The sequence below is a fragment of the Phaenicophaeus curvirostris genome, chromosome 22 (genome assembly GCF_032191515.1).
Source record: "Phaenicophaeus curvirostris isolate KB17595 chromosome 22, BPBGC_Pcur_1.0, whole genome shotgun sequence".
NCBI classification, from domain to species: Eukaryota; Metazoa; Chordata; class Aves; order Cuculiformes; family Cuculidae; genus Phaenicophaeus; species Phaenicophaeus curvirostris.
This window is the reverse complement of record NC_091413.1, coordinates 3,004,562-3,026,557: the sequence shown is the minus strand read 5'-3', so window position 1 is coordinate 3,026,557 and position 21,996 is coordinate 3,004,562. Positions and strand designations below refer to the sequence as shown.

General features: G+C 50.6%; 2 protein-coding genes across 3 annotated transcripts in view; one reads left to right on the top strand and one right to left on the bottom strand.

The window, feature by feature from the left end:
* LOC138730003 (tyrosine-protein phosphatase non-receptor type 11-like) overlaps nt 1–15,447 on the top strand; it is a 51,219-nt gene extending 35,772 nt beyond the window's left edge. The window contains exons 3-16 of the mRNA XM_069874691.1: nt 2,901–3,095; nt 5,768–5,960; nt 6,061–6,180; nt 6,459–6,572; nt 7,001–7,097; nt 7,406–7,485; nt 8,199–8,354; nt 9,336–9,467; nt 9,965–10,119; nt 10,492–10,559; nt 11,395–11,546; nt 12,016–12,116; nt 13,529–13,648; nt 14,069–15,447. Of these exons, the coding sequence (XP_069730792.1) occupies nt 2,901–3,095; nt 5,768–5,960; nt 6,061–6,180; nt 6,459–6,572; nt 7,001–7,097; nt 7,406–7,485; nt 8,199–8,354; nt 9,336–9,467; nt 9,965–10,119; nt 10,492–10,559; nt 11,395–11,546; nt 12,016–12,116; nt 13,529–13,613 (1,648 nt within the window). The 3' untranslated portion in view covers nt 13,614–13,648; nt 14,069–15,447. The remainder of the gene's footprint in view (nt 1–2,900; nt 3,096–5,767; nt 5,961–6,060; nt 6,181–6,458; nt 6,573–7,000; nt 7,098–7,405; nt 7,486–8,198; nt 8,355–9,335; nt 9,468–9,964; nt 10,120–10,491; nt 10,560–11,394; nt 11,547–12,015; nt 12,117–13,528; nt 13,649–14,068) is intronic.
* Nucleotides 15,448–17,482: 2,035 nt separating this feature from the next.
* Nucleotides 17,483–21,633, bottom strand: RNF223 (ring finger protein 223). 2 transcript variants are annotated; one of them, XM_069874704.1, is made up of 3 exons: nt 21,475–21,633; nt 18,670–18,801; nt 17,483–18,339 (listed from the first exon to the last, which is right to left on the bottom strand). In XM_069874704.1, the coding sequence occupies exons 2-3, from the start codon at nt 18,719–18,721 to the stop codon at nt 17,498–17,500; spliced, it is 894 nt and encodes a 297-aa protein (XP_069730805.1). In that variant the 5' UTR covers nt 18,722–18,801; nt 21,475–21,633; the 3' UTR covers nt 17,483–17,497. The 2 variants fall into 2 exon arrangements, with proteins under 2 accessions (XP_069730805.1, XP_069730806.1); XM_069874705.1 differs by lacking the exon at nt 18,670–18,801.
* Nucleotides 21,634–21,996: the final 363 nt, after the last annotated feature.

The window sequence follows — 21,996 nt, the reverse complement described above, 5'->3', positions numbered from 1 at the left end:
GCTGTCTCCGGTCACACTCGGTTGGTTGTCACTGAATTGGCTCTAAGTGGAAATCTCCTCGATGCCAGACAAAGCATCCAAGGAGGGCTGTGGGAGCGCAATCTGGAATTGCTGATTCTACCTTGGTGAAGTCCTCTTTAGCAACCAGGATGGAGTAAACGGCATCACAGCCATCTGCAGGGCAGTGTTTTAGGGAGAATGGTGCGACATGTGGCTTGAATGTGCCTGAGAGCGTTGCCATCTAATTATGTCCTGCCTCTAATAACAGCAGCTCTGGAGGAGGGGTGTAAGTGGCTGTGCTTGCGCGGTGCTGTTAATGCTCCTGTGGGCTCTTCAAGCTTTAGCACACAGAGATCCCAGTGCCAAGTTCCAGCCTGGCCTCATCCTGTTGGCGGGTGGCTGCTGCCCTGTGCTGTAGCTCATTGGACAGTTGGCATTTAATCTGCTTGTGCACATGATGAGCCTCTCACACACCAAGAGCTGTGGCTCTTAAAATCCCCAGGATATGTGGAAACAGCCAAATCCATGGCAGTAGATAAACAAAAGTAGCCGTGCCTCGGCGACACGAGCACATTGTAGGGGTGGTAGTGACCGTCCTGTCACTGTGAGAAGGTGCTGTGCTTCTTGCAACACTCTGTGTGCCCTTCACCAGCTGTACCACAGTCCTGCAGATGCACAACCCTGGGCTCGTGGAATTTGATGTCCTCTGCAGTCAGCCCTGTTGGGAGAGGGAGCTGTTGTAAAGTCAACGGAGTCCTCCCAGGTGGACTTTCATTAGACCTTACAGTGCATAGTTTCATGCAGTATTCAAGAGGAGGTATCAGGGAGGAGGTCGTTTCTAACCTTACCTTAGGAGCCAGGTGTGTGTCTTGCGTGTTGCGAGGTGGAAAAGCTAGAGGGGGACTTGGCCACCTTGGTGCTGCTCTAAGCGCAAGAGGAATTTGCGCAAAGGTGAACCCTGTGCAGACGTAGCTTGATACCGGGAACCGTAGGGAGTGACCCATGCAGTGAAATGAAGCTAGCACACACCCTGGTGTGCAAATCCAACCCTGCTCCTACTGGAATCCCCTAAGGCACACAGAGCCTTCTGCTGCTGCTTGCGTGTAAAACCATGGAATGGGTTGGGTTGGAAGAGATCTTAAAGTCCATCCAGTCCCACCCCTGCCATGGGCAGGGACACCTCCCACTGGATCAGGGGCTCCAAGGCCCATCCAACCTGGCCTTGAGCATCTCCAGGGATGGGGCAGCCACCCCTGCTCTGGGCAACCTGGGCCAGGGCCTCCCCACCCTCACAGGAGAACATTTCTTTCCAAGATCCCATCTCAATTTCCCCTCTTCCAGCTGAAAACCATTCCCCCTCATCCTCTCCCTGCCCTCCCTGATGAAGAGCCCCTCCCCACTGTTCCTGCAGGCCATATCTTAACGTCTCTCTGAATTCAAGAGATAGTGTCCAGGACTCTAAGGGACACAGCACAGACAGCCCAGGAAAGCTAACCGGGAGAGGATTTTGTGGAGCTGGAGCTAGATATCCAATACCATCCAGACGTCTGGCTTTTCCTTGCTTCAGGGCTGTACCCTGCTGCAGAAAGATAACAGAAATAGGGCAGCACCACTGCTGAGAGCCCCAGAGCCCCTGCTGTAGATCCAGCTCTTGCTTCCATTTAACCTCATGCCCAGCCCACTGTAGCTTCCCAGATTCCCCACTCCATGAAATGGCTTTTCTATCTGAGCTTATACCACCTTGAGTCTCCTGCATCTCGCTGTCACGGTTGCTTTGGCAACAAATGGAGAGAAGCTGGGAGCAGCTCAGCACAGGCAAGACGGAGAAATTTGCCCAGATTTACGAGTTGCTCTGACCCAGCTCGTCCATCAAGCAACGGGCTCCCAGCCATGCCTCCTCAGCTCTGGGGGGTTGCTGCTAAGTGCATTTAAAATGCAATTAACCTGCTTCTCTGAGGTTACTGTGGCCTTCTGAGGAAGGAGGCTGGGCTTTGGGGATGAGGGAGCTCTTGGAACTGGGCTGATAAAGGCTCCCAGCCACGTTCCCTTGAGCCTGGAGGGCACCACTGGAGAGCAGAAAGCATTAACCCTTCCGGTACAGTTCATAGGCTTTGGGAATATTAGGCAATATATTGGTTTGGGTGATTTATTTTCCTGTTCTTTTAAACTAATTAGATGCTCTGTGCATAGAAAACTTTTCTCTGCAAACTAGAGTGAGGTCAGAGCTTCAACCAGCCAAGAAGGTAAGTAGTGTAGGAATTAGAAGGGATAATAGAATGGTTTGGGTTGGAAGGGATCTTAAAGTCCATCCAGCTCCACTCCCCTGCCACGGGCAAGGGCATCTCCCACTGGATCAGAGGACTCAAAGCCCCATCCAGGGGCTTTTACAAAGGCATGTAGTGAGAGGACATGGGGCAATGGGTATAAACTGGAGAGGGGCAGATTTAGAAGAAACAGAAGGAGGAATTTTTTCACCATGAGAGCGGTGAGACACTGGAACAGGTTGCCCAGGGAAGATGTGGCTGCCCCCTCCCTGGAGGTGTTCAAGGCCAGGTTGGATGGGGCTTGGAGCCCCTGATCCAGTGGGAGGTGTCCCTGCCCACAGCAGGGGGTGGAACTGGCTGGTCTTTAAGGTCCCTTCCAACCCAAACTATTCCGTAATGGCAGAGGAGGAATTATTCACCTCCTCTGTGTGAGGTTTTCTGGGAAGCAGAGCAGGGTGGGAGCTTGTCGAGGCATAAAGCCAGTTCTTGGCTGAGCAATCCTGGCCAAGAAATATAGATCCCTTCCCCTGCTGCATGAGCAGAGAGTGCATGATGCAGCTTAGAGGTAGATGTGTTCAGGGGCTAATACTGGTTTTTTATTCTGTGCATACGGTCTTGTTTGCCTTCCTTCATCAGGAGAAATGATGAGGTGACGCACATTAAGATCCAGAACACTGGGGATTACTATGACCTGTACGGAGGCGAGAAGTTTGCTACCCTTGCAGAGCTGGTGCAGTACTACACCGAGCAGCAGGGGTTGCTGCGGGAGAAGAACAGCAACGTCATCGAGCTGAAGTACCCTCTCAACTGCCAGGACCCCACCTCAGAAAGGTAAACCATGCTCTCTAACTGCCTACGTGGTGGTGGTGGTGGTGGTGGTGATGCTGCCTTCCCAAGGTGGTGCTGCACCTGGCCAGGCTTTGGAAAGGAACCTGAAACAGGGTGCGTTTGGGTGTGTTTTGGCTTCTGCAACCCAAAAGCTGCACAGCTCTGGGATATGGTTCTCGAGCTGCTCTGCTTGCAGAATCTGGTTCAACACCATTGTCAAGACCCAGAAGCCGATGCTCATTCAGTGTCAGCGTGTGCTGATGAGCTTTATGTAGCTTTTGAGCACCTGGGAGCAGGAGCATAGAAGGATTTGAGTTGGAAGGGACCTTAAAGCTCATCCAGTTCTAACTCCCCTGCCTCGGGTAGGGACACCTCCCACTAGGTCTGCGTGAGTCCATCTGCAAAGGGTTCTGCAGGTGTATCCTCAGAGGCACACAGCTTTGGTTTTAAAAGAAACAAAAGGCTTGCAGATAACTTGTGTCTGCCTGCAGAATACTGGGTAGAAATGCCCTGGAAAAGGTCTTCACCCACCCCATCTGAGCCTGTAACCACCGTTCATCCTAGAAGCTGCACGCTGCTGTCTCACAGGGATGGGGATGACTGACTCGCAGTGAGAAGCAGCTTGCCTCAGGCTGCTTCAGGATGTTTCCACCAGCCGATTAGTGACTTTCTTTCCTCCCCTTTGTGTGTGATGCTCCAGTGAACCCTTTTTTCCTTTTCCTCCCCCTCAGTTTCCCCAGGGTCCTATGTGGCGGCTGACACGGTGGGTTGGAAAGGGCAGCTTCTAGTCAGGCGGCTGGTGATGCCAAAGCGGGACCTCTAGTGACTCTAACTTTAGCAGCCAGGGCAAGGCAAAGCTGTGACAAGTCTCAGTTCCTGAAATGAAGCGGAGGCGCTCCCCTCCACGCTGTCATGTGAGCCAAGGTGCTGGGAAGTCCCTCCAGCTCATGTGCGCCCTTGTTGCCAGGGGTGGTTTCTTTGCTCCTTCCAGATGACAGCATGAAAAAAGCAGCTGGGCAGCCAGCAGAAGATCTTGAAAAGTGGAAAACGCCTTCAGCTGGGTTTCCCCTTCTTCTCCTGCCAAGGCTCCATAAAGGTTTCTGCTCCAAACCACACAGCTAGTGGCATCAGGGAGGAGGAGAAGGAAAAGGGTCCAAGTCCTCTTAATAGCAGCACTTGGTCAGAGGTGCCCTCTGCCCTCAGCAGCAGTACAGCTCGTGCAGCCCTGCCATCCAAACCCCTTCTTGAGCCTGCAGGGAAGGAGTCTTGCCCTTTAGAGGTCTTTGCAGCATGCTGAGCTGGGGCTGGGAAGACCCAGCATCACTGCCTGCTGTTCTCTAAACATGTTCTCCGGGTCAAAGTTGCTGAGACGTGACGCGATGCCGTTGCGTTGCCCCTGGAACATTATTTTGAGCCTCTCTGAATTCCTGGCAGCTCGGTTGGCCGGCCAGGAGCCAACGTCTTCAAAGTGGGACCTGTGGCATCTGCCCGGAGTCACGGCTGAGTGTTGATGGGGTTTGATGGCTCTGAGGCAAACAGAAACTCTGCTTCGCTCCAGACGGTTCTGCCGACAGAAGCTGCAGCAGAGCACGAGCACGTGAAGCGTGTCGGCCCCGGGGAGCTGCTCTGGGGGTAGGTGAGACCTGCTGCCTTGCTGAGCTGCTGTGCAGCAAAGGCCAGTGTAGCCAGAGCACCGAGAGAACAGTCAGGCTGCACTTTGAGCTGCAGAGGACGTGCCCAGGATGGGCAGATTATTATGTGCTTAACCTCAAGGCAGGGGTTCTGACCGAGCCAGTTGAAAGACAGCCTGGTTTTCCCTGGGAACGGAGTCTAAGTATGTCAGCAGACCAAGAGAAAGGATTATGAGAGATTAGATGGAGAAACGGGGCCATGTGCCTGCAAGACGGACGCAGATGGAGAGGTAGAGCAACTTGTCCCCGTGCAGCGAGGCTCGGGAGGAGCTGAGCACAAACCTCTGCGTGTTGGAATTGCCACTGGCTGGAGACGCAGCTGCGGGCAGGGGTGGAGGGGGAGAAGCCTCCTGGCACAGTGGGGAACCGGGTTTTGCCACTCTGGGTGAGCGTGCAGGGTGCTTCTGTTCTCCCTGAGCTGAGCTTGGTGACCTGGGAGAGGAGCAGCAGTAATGACAACTAGGAGGACCCTTCCAAAACTGTGTCAAAGCATCTTATTCCTGGTCAGTGTTGTCCATGCTCACTATCCAGCTATTGTCTGCTGACTCCTAGCATTCTCTAATTCTTCCCTATTAATGAAATAAAGGAACACACAGCTACCTTCAAGTTAGAACTGCTAGGATCCTGTTTCTTATAGCTTTGTCGGAAGCTATTCCTAGATGACGGTGCTTGTCATACGTCACGTGGCAGTTTAATATACGGATGCCATTTCACATTTGGCTGGAGGATTGAGCAAAGCCCTGGCACTTCCAGCCTCGGGGTAAGGTATTGATGTGACATTGCAAAGTGTTGGAGGAAAGTCACTGGGGACTGTTTCTAAAATAACTCAAGCTGGTGTCGTGCCAGTGGGAACAGGAGGCAGGTTGGGAGCCTGGAAATGGGCTTCCTGTGAGCACTGCTCCCAGCAGTGAGTGTAGCTCGTGTCTAAAGGCAAAGCTTTCTACATGTCTGAGCTGACCTTGCTCTCCATCGCTGCTCCCCAAGGTGGTACCATGGGCACCTCACTGGCAAGGAGGCAGAGAAGCTTTTGACAGAGAAGGGGAAACCGGGGAGCTTTCTGGTACGGGAGAGTCAGAGCAAACCAGGAGACTTTGTGCTGTCGGTGCTGACGAATGAGGATAAGATGGAGACTGGAGACCGCAAACCACACGTGACCCATGTGATGATCCACTACCAGGTGAGAAATGTGCTCTCCGTGCTGACCCTGTGACAGGAGCTGGGGGTGTTAAACCAGCTGGGTTTGAGTCTCACTGTGGTTTCGTCGTTCTCTCCTGCAGCCAGATGGGAAGTACGACGTTGGGGGAGGAGAGAGGTTTGACACGCTCACAGACCTGGTGGAGCACTATAAGAAAAACCCTATGGTGGAGAAGTCTGGAGCTGTGGTCCATCTGAAGCAGGTAATAGCTGCTCTAGTGCATATTTGTCGGTTGCCCAAACTCCTGATGGTATTCACAGATCTACCTGTGCTCTTCGGAAACTCCCTGCTCCTAGAACATCCCGCTGGCTCCTCATCGTGCTTGTCCAGAGAGGTCCTTGGCTGTGCACTCAAGGCCTCAGGAATGGACCCAACTCCTCCCAATACCCCCAGGAATTTTGGAACTGGTTTTTTTTCAAGGGGAAACTTATCTGTCTCTCTATTATTGAAAGTCTTTTGTGTTCTGTCTTCCTCTTTCAGCCGTTCAACGCCACGCGCATCAACGCCGCTAACATTGAGAACAGAGTGAAGGAGCTGAATAAAATGGCAGATCATAGTGAGAAGGCCAAGCAAGGCTTCTGGGAAGAATTTGAGGTACAGGATGCTCCTGTGCTGTCTCTCTCTTGTGCCTGTGGGTGAAGAATATTGAATTTGCGTGGGAGTGTCATGGTTTTCCAGCACTGAGGACCTCTTCTCAACACTGTTTCTCCTTTCCCTGTTTTCCATGTTCAACAGAGTTACTTTTTGGTCCTCATTTTCATTGCTTTTTCTCATGTCCAAGGCAGTTTCTCTTTTCTCATCCAAGAACTGCGTGCCTTTTGCTCCCTGCAGGGATTTGTGCCTTCTCCCCCCATTAACTCTTGCATCAAGCTGCTTCTTGGCTCCCTTTCCCTTCCTGCCAGCACTCCCTCTGCTCTTCTCAGCTTTAAGAAGCCAAGCAGCAAATTGAAAGAGTCCTTCCTTTGCCTCTGACTCCTTTTGCCTGCCCAGAACAGTTTTTTCTTCTATACTTTGCTCCACAGATGCTGCAGCAGCAAGAGTGCAAGCTCCTCTACCCCAGGAAGGAGGGACAACGACCAGAGAACAAGGCTAAAAATCGCTATAAGAACATCCTTCCCTGTAAGGAGACTTTAAACACTGGTTTGGGTTTTTTAACCATGATTTCCACAGCCTTCTCTGGGGCTTGTTAACCCTGCAGAGCTTTCTGATCATAGATGAGTCGGAAAGAGGCGTTACACCAGCCTGGTGGGGTGGTCCAGTTAGTTCATGGTGTTCTCCATCCCCTTTCTTACCCAGTCCTTCCCTTTTGCTTGGGAAATGGGTGAATTGCTCTCCTTTCTTTGTGCTTTGAGTCCAAATATGCTTCAGAGCTCAAGTGTTGTCCAAAAATCATACGGAGCCCTTGCTGACTCTCTCTTCTCTTCCAGTTGATACCACACGGGTGGCACTCCGAGATGTAGATGAGAGCGTGCCTGGCTCAGACTACATCAATGCCAACTATATCAAGGTACGTGGGAGAGGGAGGACACCCTGTGGGGGTTGCCTTCAGCCCAGTGCTATGTTTCTGGTGGGTATGTGCAGTGGTGGGTTAAGTTTTGAGGAAATGGCTTGTCAGGACCAGCATCTTCTGCTGCGTAGAGGCCCAACACTGAGGTTTTTTTCTATTATATCCCAAGAGATCTATCTGTTGCCATTTTGCTGACAACTTTTGAAGCTGGTGAGGAGAGTGGTTCGTGCTCACAGGTCTGGTGAATAGAGGAAAGTAGAATCATAGAGACATTAAGGTTGGAAAAGACCTCTAAGCTCATCCAGTCCAACCATCGGCCCAACACCACCGTGTCTACTAAACAGTGTCCCAAAGTGTCACCTCTACATGCTTTTTGAACCCCTCCAGGGATGGAGACTCCTCCACTGCCCTGGGCAGCCTCTGCCGGGGCTTCACCACTCTTGCAGTAGAGAATTTTTCCCTAATATCCAGTGTAAACCTCCCCTGGTGCAACTTAAGGCCATGTCCTCTTATCCTATCATTACCTGGGAGAAGAAACCAGCACCCACCTCACTCACAGCTTCCTTCCAGGGGATTGTAGAGAGAGCAATAAGGTCAGAAATCCTGCATGGTGACCTGTGCTGATTTGCTGCTAAAGGTACACTAAAGCAATTCTTGTTTTCCCCCTCCAGCATCACTGACCCTTTTTTCCCCCCCTCTCCTTTGCTCCTCAGAGCATCCCTGAAGATGGAAGGAACTCGGAGCACTGCAAGATCTATATAGCCACCCAGGGCTGCCTGCAGACAACTGTGAATGACTTCTGGGCCATGGTGTATCAAGAGAACAGTCACGTCATTGTCATGACAACCAAGGAGGTGGAGCGGGGCAGGGTGAGCGCTTGTGGGATGCTGTCTCCAAGCCTGACAGTTACCTGCTGCTGGTACAAATAGTGTTTGGTTAAGTTGTCTCCGGCCAGCTTTCATTTCATTTCTCCTCTGTCTTGTAATGTTGCTTTAGCTCTTCTTCATGAAAAAAACATACCACTCTGCTCTGCACAGCCAGTCTTCCCAGCTCGATAAATATTAATGGGATGCCCCTTCTATGACTTGCTTCAAGGCTCCGGGGAGCTGCAGGTGGCAGAGAAAGAGAGAGAGAAAGCATCGTGCTTGTTACAGCAAGCTGGAGAGCAGCGGAGGGGGGTGTTGCAAGCTGTGTGAGGGACAAAAGCAATTATACAACCTGTCTGTGTGTCACCTGTGTGCATTTCTCTAAGAGGGGGGTGGTAGAGGCCAAGCAATACAGTGAATTTCCGTGCAGAGATGTTTACCAGAACAGGCTTTCCTAGCAGAGAGGGGCTAATTCTGACTGGCACTCGCAGTTTTGCTTAGGAGTCAGGGGGAGGCTGCGCTTGCAGCAGCCTAGTGCAGAGATGGGATAAAGATAGCTCTGCTTGCAAGCCTTCCTTTGTGTTGGCAGAGTCACTGTAGCAAAGAGGGGGTGGGCTGGAGGACAGGAGGGGTTTAGGCAGAATATGTTGCCCCTTGGGGGGCTCAGGAGTCAGGCAGTGGCCAGACTAAGAGCTCCGGTGCTGCGTGTCAGGACTATGCCTTTGGCAAAGCAATGCTTACCCGAGGCTGGAGGTGGCTGGAGAGGGAGATTCCCCTTGGGATCCCGTCCCTGATGGAGGAATGGCCATTTCCAGTACATACCCAGTTTGAAGGAAGCACTCTGTGTGTTTGTCTGTGCTTTAAACCCCTCCACTGGGGCTACACCCCCTCTGAAGGCAGCAGCATCCCTAAGCAAGGTGTCCAGGGCTTCACCTTCCAGCTCCTCGCTCTTGGCTAACGAGCTGCTCTCTGTTGTTGCTGCAGAACAAATGCTTCCGTTACTGGCCCGACAAGGGATGCACCAAGGAGTACGGGTGCATCTGTGTGCGGAACGTGAGCGAGAGGGAGGCCCAGGGCTACTACCTGCGGGAGCTGGAGATCTTGCGGACCGACAGGGTGAGTCTGCTGGGAAAGGGGCAGGTGCTTGAACCCCCAGCAGGGAGCTGCGGCTTCTCTGGCTGTTGGGTTTTCTACTTAATGATCCCACTGCTTAAGTTCTGGGCTGCTTTGCCCCAGTTTGATAAAAAGGTGGAGAAGCCTCCTGGTAGGCAAGGTTTTCTGACTGGGCTGCATCAAAAGAAGTGTAACCTGCAGGGTGAGGCAGGGGATTCATTGAGGGACAGAACAGGCTGAGAGGGTTTTAAGCTGAAAGAGAGGAGATTGAGCTGAGATCTTAGGAGGAAACGTTTTCTTGTGAGGGTGGGGAGGCCCTGGAACAGGCTGCCCAGAGAAGTCATGGATGCCCCATCCCTGGAGGGGTTCAAGGGCAGGTTGGATGGGGCTTGGAGCCCCTGATCCAGTGGGAGGTGTCCCTGCCTGTGGAACAGGATGATCTTTAAGGTCCCTTCCAACCCAAACCATCCTACGATTCTATTCTCTGACTGTCCCTGCAGGACGAGCGCCCGAGACTGGTGAAGCACTATCAGTATTTCAGCTGGCCAGACCACGGGGTGCCCAATGAACCAGGAGGGGTTCTGAGCTTTCTGGACCAAGTGAATCGGGCACAGCGAAGCATTCCAGACACGGGGCCGATCATAGTGCACTGCAGGTACAGACCAGTGGGCTCCAGCGGGGCACCGCAGTGGGGATGGGTAAGAAAAAAGCATGTCTCTTCTTTTTCGTGACACTCGCAGCTGCGTCATCCCTTGAGATGCTGATGGGCAGCTGGGATATAGGTAAAGATATAGAAAAATACAGAACCTCAGTGGTAACAGTGCAGGAAATATCTGGAGGTGGCAGCTCTGATGCAGCCTGCTGGGCTCTGAACATCTAGGATCAGCATTTGGTTGGGCTTATCTTACAGCAGCTGTTCCAGATGTGCCCAGGATGGACCAGGCGTGCAGATGAGTGTGGAAGCTGAGCTGACTCTCTCTTGGGAATGTTTCCTCCTGCAGTGATTTTTTTCTTTTTCTCTTTCCAGTGCTGGAATAGGACGCACGGGCACCATCATAGTGATAGATATTCTGGTGGATATTATTCACAGGCAAGGTATGTCTCTCTGTCTGCCTCGTGGCTTTCACTGTCTGCCTTGCTCTGACCTGTTATGGGATTCCCCTGCCCCTGTGGAAGCCGTGGGTACGTGATCTCCAAGCAGCGGCTTTGATTTGTCTGGGGAACAGTGGGCATAGGCTCAGCCTGAATGTAGAGCAAGAAGGGGTTTTGTACCGTGCCCAGTTCCCTGCTTCTCTGTGGGCTAAGAAATGGAGCTCTACCATAATGAAATGTGAACTGTCCCTAAAAGAGTGTGCACAGCCCTTTAGTAAGGGAGATGCTTTCAGGAACACAGCACAGGAGAGTCATTTCATTCAGAGCCAGGATTTCAAGGCATCCTGGACAACTCTTTTTTTACTGGGCAGTGGGGGTTCAGTAAGGGTGTAACTTCAGTGCCCTTTTAGAAATGATTCCCCCAAGTCCTTCTGTGTAGAAGGGCGGTCGCCCTTACCTGAAATTCTAGACCTGTTATGGAACTCTCTGTGATATCTCTGGGTCTGATCTGGAAGCCTTCAGGCAGGTGGACCCTCTTCAGTAGTGATTCTATCTAGTTCATAAACCACACAAGGGTGGGAAGTCTGGATCTGTAGGAAGCTACTGCAGAACAGACCTAGTTTCCCAAGGCGACGAGCCCTGTCTCAGCCGTTCTCAGTCCAGGGTGCTCTGGCAGGATCTCCTAAGCGCAGAGATGCACCAAATGCTTTAACAATATTCTGGGCTTTGCTGGCGCTGGGTGCAGCGAGATACCGAGAGCTTTCAAAGTAGTCTTTAAGAAAGTGATTTTTCAACCTAATTCCCACTCTCTAAACTTCCCCTTCTCCCTCTTGAGCAGGTTTGGACTGCGATATCGACATCCCCAAAACCATCCAGATGGTCCGCAGGCAGCGCTCGGGCATGGTGCAAACGGAGGCGCAGTACAAGTTTGTTTACATGGCTGTTCAGCAGTTCATTGAGGCTGAGCAGAAGAGGTTGGAAGAAGAACAGGTGAGTCTTGTTTGGCTTGCTTGGAAAATCAAGGGCAGAACATGCCCTACACCAAACACCACTTCATAGAATTATGGAATTGTGAAGGTTGGAAAAGACCTCTAAGCTCATCCAGTCCAACCATCAGCCCAACCCCACTGTGCCTGCTAAACCCTGTCCTGAAGTGCCACATCTACGTGTTTTTTGAACCCCTCCAGGGATGGAGACTCCACCACTGCCCTGGGCAGCCTCTGCCAGGGTTTCACCATGCTTTTCAGTAAAGAAATTTTTCCTGATATCCAATCAAAACTTCCCTGATGCAGCTTGAGGCTGCTTCCTCTTCCATCATCTCCCTAGAACTCAAATACTACCCTGAACACAGGGAAATAAACCCACACCCACTACTTTCCTGCTGGCATATGGGCTCTTGTAAGGCTTTCCTTTGTATCTGCTTTATGTGGGATTTTATTGTCTTTGCTTTCTCTTTCAGAAGAGTAAAAGGAAAGAGCGAGACTACTTGAACATTGGCTACTCTCCTATGGAAAAAAGCCGAGCCAAAGGGCAGCCCCCCTCACCACGGACCCAGTCTGTGTAAGTGGGATGTTTCTCTGCCTGGGCAAACTGCTTCTGCAGCATTGGAGAGGAGGAAACAGATCCAAGCCTTTAACGAGCAGTTCCCTGTATCCTTTTTTCTGGAGAATTGGCTAGAGTGCAACTGTGTGACCGCCACTGAGGGACTTTTATAGCAAAATCTGAAGGCAGATGAGAAGAGAGCAGAAGGAGGTGGGTTCGCACCCATGTGGAAAGGAGCAAGTGCTAAGGAGCATGAGTTCCTTATATAAGCAGAGACAAAAAAAAAAAGGTATTATGATTTTCCCCTCTTCCCTTGAGTAATGGGACATCAGCGAGTGATGGAGAGGGGGTTATAAGTTGAAGGTGAGTGAGCAAGGACATACATCAGGTATAATATCAGAGCTTTTGGGCACCCTGAATAGCATGTTGGGTTTTGAAAGAAGAGGCAGCAATGCAGGAGCAGAGGAGTGGGTGTTAAAGTGGAAGCAGAAATGCTTGAGTGCGTGCAGAATAAAAAAATCCAGCTGAAGAGAAGAGGGCAAAAGATGTCACACTTTTTTTCTGGGAATTTGGCCACCATCAGAGCACTGGTGGCTCCTGCCCGCTGTGCCCAGCCGTGCGCTGTCCCCAGGGCTAATTCTGTGGGAAAAGCCAGAGCCAGGCTGGCAGCCGAGGTGCTTTGGGATGGAGCTGGAGCAGCTGCTGCCCTGGGAGCCAGGAGGGGGCAGGAGGAGGCAGGGAAGGGTGCTGCTTGGCTCCTGTGGCACTTTGTTCTGATGATGCATTAGTGACCTTGCTTTCATGTAGCTTAAAGCTAAATCTGGATCTTCTGCTGGCATCAGGAACCTTCCAAATCCTGCTGGATTTAGTGTCTACATCCTGTTTAAAATGCCCAACTTTGAAATTGCAGCCCTGATAGATGAGGACAGGGAGGACTGTGTGGGACTGAGATGTGCAAGGTGAGCTCTACGTGGCTGGTATTGTTGGCTCCAGAGAGCTCCTGTGAATTCAGCTTTGGGTGTGAGACTGCTTTTAGAAGTATCTGGGTCTGGCCTCTGGAGCAGCCCTCTCCTTGCATCAGATTTTGGAAAATCCAGAGAAATTGGGTATGTAGAGGAAGCAGGCATAGGAAGTACCAGGAACTGTAGCTGCTGATCCTGCAGAAGCTTTACATCCATGCAAGGTTGCCACGTGGAGGAAGGTTCAGGGCTCCATCCCCAAGCTGTATTTGAACCTAGGAGGGGGTGGCCCAGCCAGAAGGAGAGAAAACAATTGAGAACAGTAGGTAACCCAATGTTGTCCTGTCAACAAGGCTGGGGAGGGAAAAAAGGAGCTTTTCTTAGGCCATTACCCGTTTCCCACTGGCCACCTGCCTTTGGTGCTGTTTGGTGCAGTGAGGCTGTTAATAACGAGGCTTTGTTTCTTGACAGGGTTGACGATGAGTCAGCTTCCGTCTACGAGAACCTCAACATCAAAAGCCCAAAGGTTTCAGGGATGAGTAACACAGGGCGATAAGGGAGCCGGAGGTGAGCTGTGTGGAGGCTGTACAGGTAGGAACGCTTCCCTCGATTAACTGGAGTGTCACCACAGTCTGTTTACGTTGCGTTTGATCCAGCTCCTCTTCAGCTCGGCTTTTGCAGATCCCTGTGGCTCTGCCTCCATCAGGGAAAGCGGCTCTGCTTTGAAATTTGATGGAGCCTAAAGCTGTGGCTGAGCCCAGCTGCTGGTGGGAGAATGGAGGGGAAATGGGTAATGAGATCTCAACAGGGAAACACATTTAAAAGATTAACAGTGAGGGGGAGATGGGCTTTTTTGGACAGCTATGTCAGGAAGCCACCAGGCTGCGAGAACATTAGGTGCTACGTATGCAAACATAGGAGAGACAGGGAGTGTCTCAGCTCTGTGACTTTATCAACACACTTTTCTCCCAGTTATAAACCGCCCTTCTTCCTCCTTGTTTTGGAATGCAGGATTTGCAGTGTTTACGTCCACCCTTTCCAAGTTCTGCAATCGCGGACAATTTGTTTTGCCTGTTTTGCCTTCCCCAAGCACCTTGGACTCAGCGAGGAAGGAAGAAGCTGACTAAGAAGCAAGCGGAGTCTGTGCCTAAGAACATGCCTTGACCTAACTTATTCACGAGAAGGATCTTCTGTTCTCCCTTGTATCAGTAGGTTGATATTTATGTGGAAGTGCCTCTGGACATTCATTAGGGCATCAAGGCTCAGTTTTAATTCTTGTTTTTTCTTTTTTTTTTAATTTAAGGTTCTTATTTTTTACACAGAAATTGTTAAAAGGAATGGAAATGACTGCTTGCTTAGGAGCTTTCCCAGGGTTGCCCACTTCGGGCGTTAGTAAAACGTTAGCACACTTTAATGTTTTCATTAGGTCAATCATTTCTAAGCTAGAAGTGTTTTTAGACTGAATCCTGGAGTAACTTTGCCTGTGAGGGTGAGAAATAGAGAGCACTGCCTGGCCCCGGGCTTTTGCACCTCAGTCGACTCTTCTCACACTTTTGGCTGTACCAGTTCTTGATTTCTGTTTGGCTGCTGCCGTCCGGCGTGAGAGCCAGCTAGCTGCTCTGCACGTGGGTTTGACAGCAGAACTGGGACACAGAGCTGAGCATCTTCATCTCTGTGTGGGTCTGAGTGTTGAGCTAAGTGAACTCCCACCCACGTGAGGGATGCTGAGGAGTAGAAAAGCAGCTTTGGCTGTGAGCTGTGCTTCTACCCACCTCTAGCGAGTAACAGCCTAGGAGACAGAGCTGAACCTTTTGAGCTGGGCCCCTCTAAGCTTGGTGCAGCTCTGCCGTTACCTGGCTGCGTGACCTCTTTTTTTTTCCCCTGCAAAGCTATAACAAAGCAAGTGTTGTGTCTGCTGAGTGGGGGTGTTGTAGGAGCGGTTGTGATGCGACCAGTGCCTTGACAATGAGTGTGTCATTGAGCGGAGTGTTCCAGCTCGGTCAATGAGTCTTGACTTGTGACCGCCAGTGCTTCCTGCTGCTCCAGCCCTAGGGCCTGCAAATAGTCCTGCCAAAGAACCCCTCCCTGCAGGATTCATCGCTGTCTGAAAGTGCCTTGGGTCCGAGTGCCAGTGCCTGAACCTCCAGAGCGTGCGTGGGGATGATGGGGAAGTCCTCCTAGGTCTCTGGAACAGGATGGACCTGTTGCAGGGTTGGGGTGTTAGTGGCTGGAGTGCCGGCTCCGGGTGTTGAGCAGAAGGGGTTGAACAAAAGCACAATGACAAACCTTGGCTGTGTTTCCTGCCTGGTCTTTCTGGCCCCTTGTCGCAGGGACAGAAAAACTGTTTCTTTTTATTGCACTTTTAATAAATATTGAATATTCTCAAGGCATTTTTTTTTTCTTTTCTTTTTTAAGAGGTTTGGGTTTTGGGAAGTGGCTGACAGCGTGGACAAGGGGCACCGGGAATGTCTCCCATCGCCAAATGATACTATTCAGGGCCCTGTTTTCACTTGTTTTGAGTCTTCCTTTTGGCTGTACGTGAGTGAGAGGTTCAGCTGTGTGTTAGCAACCCCTTCATCCTTTGTTTCCAAACACACGGTGGGCTTGGCAAGTAAAAAGGGACAGTCCCAAAGATGCTGTGGCAGACCACTAGGAAGAGCTGGAACCTTGAGAACATCTCTGTGGTCCTCCAGCCCCCATAACAATAGATTTTATGAGGCTGAAGATGTTCTTTCTCTCTCCCTTGCCCTTAGATCTCATCAGTGGGAGGTGAACGGTAGCAAAGATGTAATGACAAAGTGCTTCATCTCCTTTAGTGTCTTAGTCCCAAACGCCCCCAAATGGAAGTGCCTTCTCTGCCTTAAGTCTCGGTGAGTCACTTTTTCCAAGAGCTGGTGCTGTGAAGATTCACTTTCAGTGTCAAGCACGAGGGAACAGACAGGATGGTACGAGTGACAACTCCTGTCAAGCCCAGTGGCTTTGACTGAAGTTGTTACCCTGTCTGGTTTCTGCAGGCACAGATAACACCAGCCTGCAGCTGAGCAGCAAAGGGGTTGCAGATACAGCACATGCAGCCTCTCCTCTTTCAACTTAGATTTTCTAGAAAGGGAGAGTGGAGGCATCTTTCATCCAGCTGGGAGGAAGCAAAAGATGAGCAGTCTTTGCAGCTTCTCATTTTTCAGCTTAAATCAGGTGAACACAGACTGGGACAACACTGCCTAGATGGTAATAAGGATGAATTTACAGGAGAAAGTTGTTCCTGAGTGCAGGATTGTGCGACACGGGGACAGATGATGCATGGGCCAGAGTCCATATGTTACCTGCTGTGTAGCTGCTGTGATCTGGGAATGGAGCTGGACTCAAGACTGCTCAGGGAACCCCTCCAACTGCAAGTAAGAAGGGAAATGTGGAGTGATTGCTACAAATTGACACCTTGCGTTGTAGAAAACATAATTTAATACATACACGTATGGTACTTGCATACAATACTGTCTTACATCCATGTATTTGAATAGAAAACATTTAATTGTAAGCCACCTTCATCATGAAGACTTTTGTTAATCACTGTCAGAAGATCATCGCGTTAAATAAAAATATAAAGTAAGCAACTGGCCTGTGTCTTAGTACTGACACATTTAAAGATTAGGAGGGTAAGGCTTGTCAATAGGTGTAAGACTTGGGTTTTTTTGGTGAGAGTTGCCCATGAGAAGTATGAAGGATACGCACTGGTGAAGGAACTTGAGGGCCAGGGTGATGCTGCTGTGTCCGTGTGCCTAACAGAGCTCACCTCCTGTGTTCAAAACCTCATTCTGGGTAGGGGCAAGTGATTTTTAAGCATCTTCGTAGGAAAAACAAGTAGATGGCTACTTGGTTCTGTTCAGAAGCTCATCAGGTAACATCACTCAGGTGGTGGGTAGCAGGGATAGGGCCATGCTCTGTCAGCAGGAGGCAGCATTTACACCTCCAACATCGAATAACGTGACAGAAATGTTTCCAGCATGTGGAATAAGGATAATTATCAGCTGCGTATACGACTTTGACATGTTTTACCCTCCCAATCCCAGCTCCTCTTAGGAATAATCATGTAGATCCTTCAGTTTGCAAAAATAACCCTTTATTCCCTTTATTCCCATCTGCCACGGGAAGCAAACAGTCCTAGAAGGCTGTCATGTTGCTTCAAAACTCTGCGTTCCCTGGGGAGTTTGGCAGCAGGATGCCGCGGCAGCTCCCTGGAGCTTTCCTAGTCTGGAGCCAGCTTGGCAGGCGAGTGTTTCAGCCCAGCTCCTGGAAGCTGGATGCGTGTGTTCAATGCAGGCACAGACCTGTGTGGGGAACTGGGGTCTCACCACAAGCCAAGAAGCATCGTTAGGGCAGCAGGATCTATTCCGGCTTCCTCGATGACCTGTGGAGAGCTAGATGGAAGCCAAAGGCTCCTCGCCGCTAGGGGATTTGTGTCACGGGAGGTGCTGCCGTGGTGTGTTTAGAGGGAAGATACTCTGGCCTGCTCATTGCAACAGTCCTCGTGAAGCAGCGAAGGTTCCCGGTCTTCAGAGCGCACTGGACTGGCCACAGGATGATGCAGAAGAGGATGATGATCAGCGCAGAGAGGAGGACGATGCGTTTCCAGTCGTCGCACATGTCGCAGCGGGACAACCTCCCAGCTAACCCCGTCGGAGGGGCTTCGGGACTTTCGGGCTTGCTCATGGCGACGTCGATGGAGACGCACGAGTCTGGGTTCTCAGGGTCATCAGATGGCTCGCGGCAGCAAAGCTTGGTCCCTTCCATCCAGAGCACCTTCTCCTGCTGGAGTTCAGGAGGCAGCGTGGCAAGGAGCTCCTTGCTGGTTTGAAGCGCTGGGGCTCCTTCCTGAGGGATGCTGGTCAGCTGCCTGCAGAAGGGACAGGGGAGCTGGTCCTCTGGGTGGTTTGGGGGCAGCCCCGTGCTCAGGCGAGCCACGCACTCCAGGCAGAAAACGTGGGAGCACTGGAGCAGCTTGGGTGTCTTGAAGGTGTTGTCATAGGTGTTGAAGCAAATGGAACACTCGACGGGGGAGGTTGGCTTTGGAGACGTTGGGTTCGGAGAGCCTGGCTTGTCGGTTGGGGACCTCGCCTTCCTCTTGCCATCTCCTGGGGAGGTGACAACAATGGGGCTGATGGGGATTGGGATTTCACTCGGAGATGCAGGGACAGGGCTGGTGGGAGAGTCTGGCGTGCTGGAGTGCCACAGCTGCGTGAAGCACGACATGACGGAGCCCGAGGAAATAAACAGAGCCCTGGGAGACTCTAGAAGAGAAGAAAACCACAGCCTTCATTTTAAAAAATGTGAAGACACCCGTCACCAGATGCATTTTTAACCCCTTGAAAGGAACAAAGAGCAAGGTCATGGTTTCCACTGCATCCTGAGCCTGGAATAGATCCCTGCCAGAGGTAAGAACGGCACAAGTAACCTGTTGGAAGCTGCAGACTGAAGGTGAAGTTAAACATCCTGCAAAGAAGCAAGCGAGCAGCAGAGTTCCACCGTCCAGGCAAAGCCTTTCACCAGAACCACCAGGGCATTACAGATGGGTGCAGTCTTTCCCCGTACACGCTAGAAAGAACACAACAACGACCTACCCCGGCTGGTGCTCCCCGACACCTGAGCAGGGAGGAGAGCAGAAGACTCCATGAGGTCAAGTAGGGACCTCGCTAGGGCAGCCTATTAGTCTGGGAGACACTCAGATAGTAGGGTGGCAGCATGAGCAAGGCCTAAGAGACAGATAACACTGTTCAGCTGTGGAGGTAAAAGGTGGGGAGGGTCAATCTCTTCTCTTTGGTGTCCTCAAGCAGAGCTTTGTGCCTCCAGTCATGCTGCCTAGCAGGCAAGCAAGGCACAACCCAACGATGCTGCCTGGGTTTGTCTGTCCACAGTGGGATCTGAACCCCCTCGTGTCACAGGAGGTGACAAGGTAGGTGAGAAAACACTGTTATCTTGCAAAGTTTGTTCCCTCCTCGCCCCCCAAGCAGCACGAGAAGCATCTCTGTCTTGTCACCATGACACAGCAAGAACAGCAGTGTTGGAGGAAACGGCCTCGGTGCCAGAGCAAGGGAAATTCTCTGCTGTTTCCTTGTTGCTCTGTTTTCCCTCGGGAAAGACAGTTCTTGCCTATTCTTGGTCCTGGAGAAGAGCCAGCACAACCCCAGCCTTGCTGAGGGCTCTCTGCTTGCTTGTGGTGTGCAAGCAGGAGCCTGGAGTTGCGTTATTAATACACCAGTTCTAGCAAATCGGTTTACAAGTCACTCCAGGCTTTCCAGCAACCCAAGGGTTACCCAATTCCAGTTATCCTAGGCCAGACCCGCAGCTCCACATACCTCCTGCCACTCAGATATGGGATTTTTGACCTATTTAAGCACTTTTACCTGCAAGCAAGTGTTTAGCTTTCAGGAAATTCCCAGCAACGGGCCCCGATGCTGGATGCCCGCGGAGCATTTTTGTAGGCTGTGTCACTGAACTAACTAGCTAGGCTTGATTCTTGGTGTTGGGAGATGACAAGCCAGAAATGTTCAGATTGCTGCTGTAATTATAGGTCTCCAGGCAATCCAGCAATGCCTCAGCAGCATGGGATAGAGCCTCCACGTCTCAGCATGAAAAGCTGATTTAAGGTATCAGAAAGACCATGTATTCCTCACGTTGCATGAAAAGAAGTCTCTATTATTTAAAAATGAAGCATCTTCACCACTCCCATGGCAGCTGGTATTGCCAGAGCTGAAACCAACTTTATAAACCTCCCTTATTTTTCTCCTCTTATTCTAAATTAAGACATAGAATCATAGAATAGCTTGGGTTGGAAGGGATCTTAAAGATCTAGTCTAAATCTGCCCCTCTCCAGTTTATACCCATCGTCCCCAATCCTATGACTCCAAGCCTTTGAGAACAGTCCCTCCGCAGCTTTCTTGTAGCCCCTTCAGGTACTGGAAGGTCTCTACAAGGTCTCCTCAGAGCCTTCCCTTCTCCAGGCTGAACAACCCCAAGTCTCTCAGCCTGTCCTCGTACGGGAGGTGCTCCAGCCCTTGCATCATCCTTGTAGCCTCCTCTGCACCCGTTCCCACAGCTCCATCTCCTTCTTATGTTGAGGATTCCAGAACTGGGCACAATATTCCAGATGAGGTCTCATCTTTAAAGTCCCTTTCAACCCAAAACATTCTATATGATTGTTGTGAAGCCTCTCCTCAAGTCAAATTTTCCATCACAGATTCTCTGCACTTTTCAGCGAGCTGTAACATCTCTTTAATGTATTTTTTTTCTGCTTACAAATCACTGCGCGTGTTTTAACACAGCCTGGCAGATGCCGATGGATTACAAATCCAAGCCTGCATTAGCACAGAGATGAGAGAAGCCCCTGTTGTTCTTCTTTAACTAAATCTTCTGGTTTGCAGAACTAGCTCCCTTGCACCCAGTTCTTTCCAGTCGCTCAGCTTGGAGGATTTGTCAGATGTTACGAGCAGTAAAACCAGTGGCCGAAGGTAACCTCAGAACGAGGCAGCCTTTGCTTATGCAAACTCTAATTTCATAACCTATGTGAGAAAGCTGTTCTGCTGGGGTTTTTATTGGTTTATAGTGTGACAGCTCTAGCAAAAGCAATATGCTGATAGTAAACTTGAGGAAGTTTACTCACAACGGTTGCTTTTAAATGAAGATACAAGCTTAAGACCACATTTTCCCTTCACTAAGGATGATCGTGATGTTATAGATGCTTGTTAGTTTTAATAAAAAAAAAATAGACTCTAAATTTATCAACATCTTGGTGTGATGCAGCACCGAGTACGGCACGGAGCTGTAGCACAGGAAAGACAGTTTTAATTCATATTTAGCCACACTAGATCACACTAGATCACAGGTCAGCCCTTCTTGTATCTCTTGGCGTGTTGCTGTAGTGCTGATGCTCAGAAAGTTACACTGGGTTTGGGCAGCAGGTAGCTCAGGGACTGAGATTTCTCCTGGGTGCTCCCAAATGAGAGCCTGTCACTAAAGCTGGAGAGTCCTGATGGAGAAATGGTATTAAACTGGAGAGGGATAGATTTAGACTAGACGTGTATCTCCCATCGTTCAGTCCTCACACTGCGTTTCTCAGACCCTGCAGCTCTTTACCTCGTTTTCCCAGCTGTTTACCTGGGATTTCCAGACAGCTTGGGAACATCAGTAAATAACAAAGCCCTTCAGGAGAGACACACAACCTCAGATTTAAAACTAAGTCCTTTATTACTTCCCAACAAGTTCTAGAAAACTTCTTTCCACACCATAAAACCAGATAAAAGAGACCACGCCGTTAATAAAGTGGCCAACACTACTTTGTAGTGTGATTCCTAAGGGTAGCTTTAACTCAGAGCAACTCAATACACAGCAAGTTAAGAGGTGTAGAGCAGATTAAAGCCTATAAATACCTGTTCAGAGTGATGGTTAGAAGGAGAAAAGCATGTTCTTGGCTCTTGATTTCTACCCCTGAAGAGTCTTCTCTACAGAGGACGGTCTTAGGCTCAGGGTCTTTTGTATTTACAAGCCGCCTTCTGGTATTCGAGCTCCCCAGAGTTCCCAAACAGAGTAGGTCTGGCAAGACAAGCGACCTCTAACAGCTCCCTGCGTGCGAGTGGCCCTGCTGCCGTAATTCAGGTGTCTTTTATACCTTCCTGTCTGGAGGTGACTTACCTGCTCCACCTGCCTTTCCCCATCACCACTGAATCACCCCGTTGGCTGCGAGCGAGCTCCCGCTCCGGCCGGTTCCTATGACAAACAAGGCAGGTTGGAATGCTCCTGATAAGGGCCAGCAGCGCGGACACACGCCTCTGCCTGCCCTGGGCAAACCAGGCAAGAAATATTTACTTCTTCATCTTCGTTGGCCTGAGAAAGACCTTCTGCTTTCTGGGAAACGCTTGCAGTTCTTCAGCTACACAATCCAGTGTGTGGAT

What these genes read in the sequence shown, in the direction of transcription:
- RNF223 (XM_069874704.1), bottom strand. Translation starts at nt 18,721, where the DNA reads ATGGAGTCTTCTGCTCTCCTCCCTGCTCAGGTGTCGGGGAGCACCAGC. An exon ending in GTCGGGGAGCACCAGCCGGG is followed by an intron (nt 18,340 to 18,669) that starts GTAGGTCGTTGT and finishes CTTCTCTTCTAG; the next exon opens with AGTCTCCCAGGGCTCTGTTT.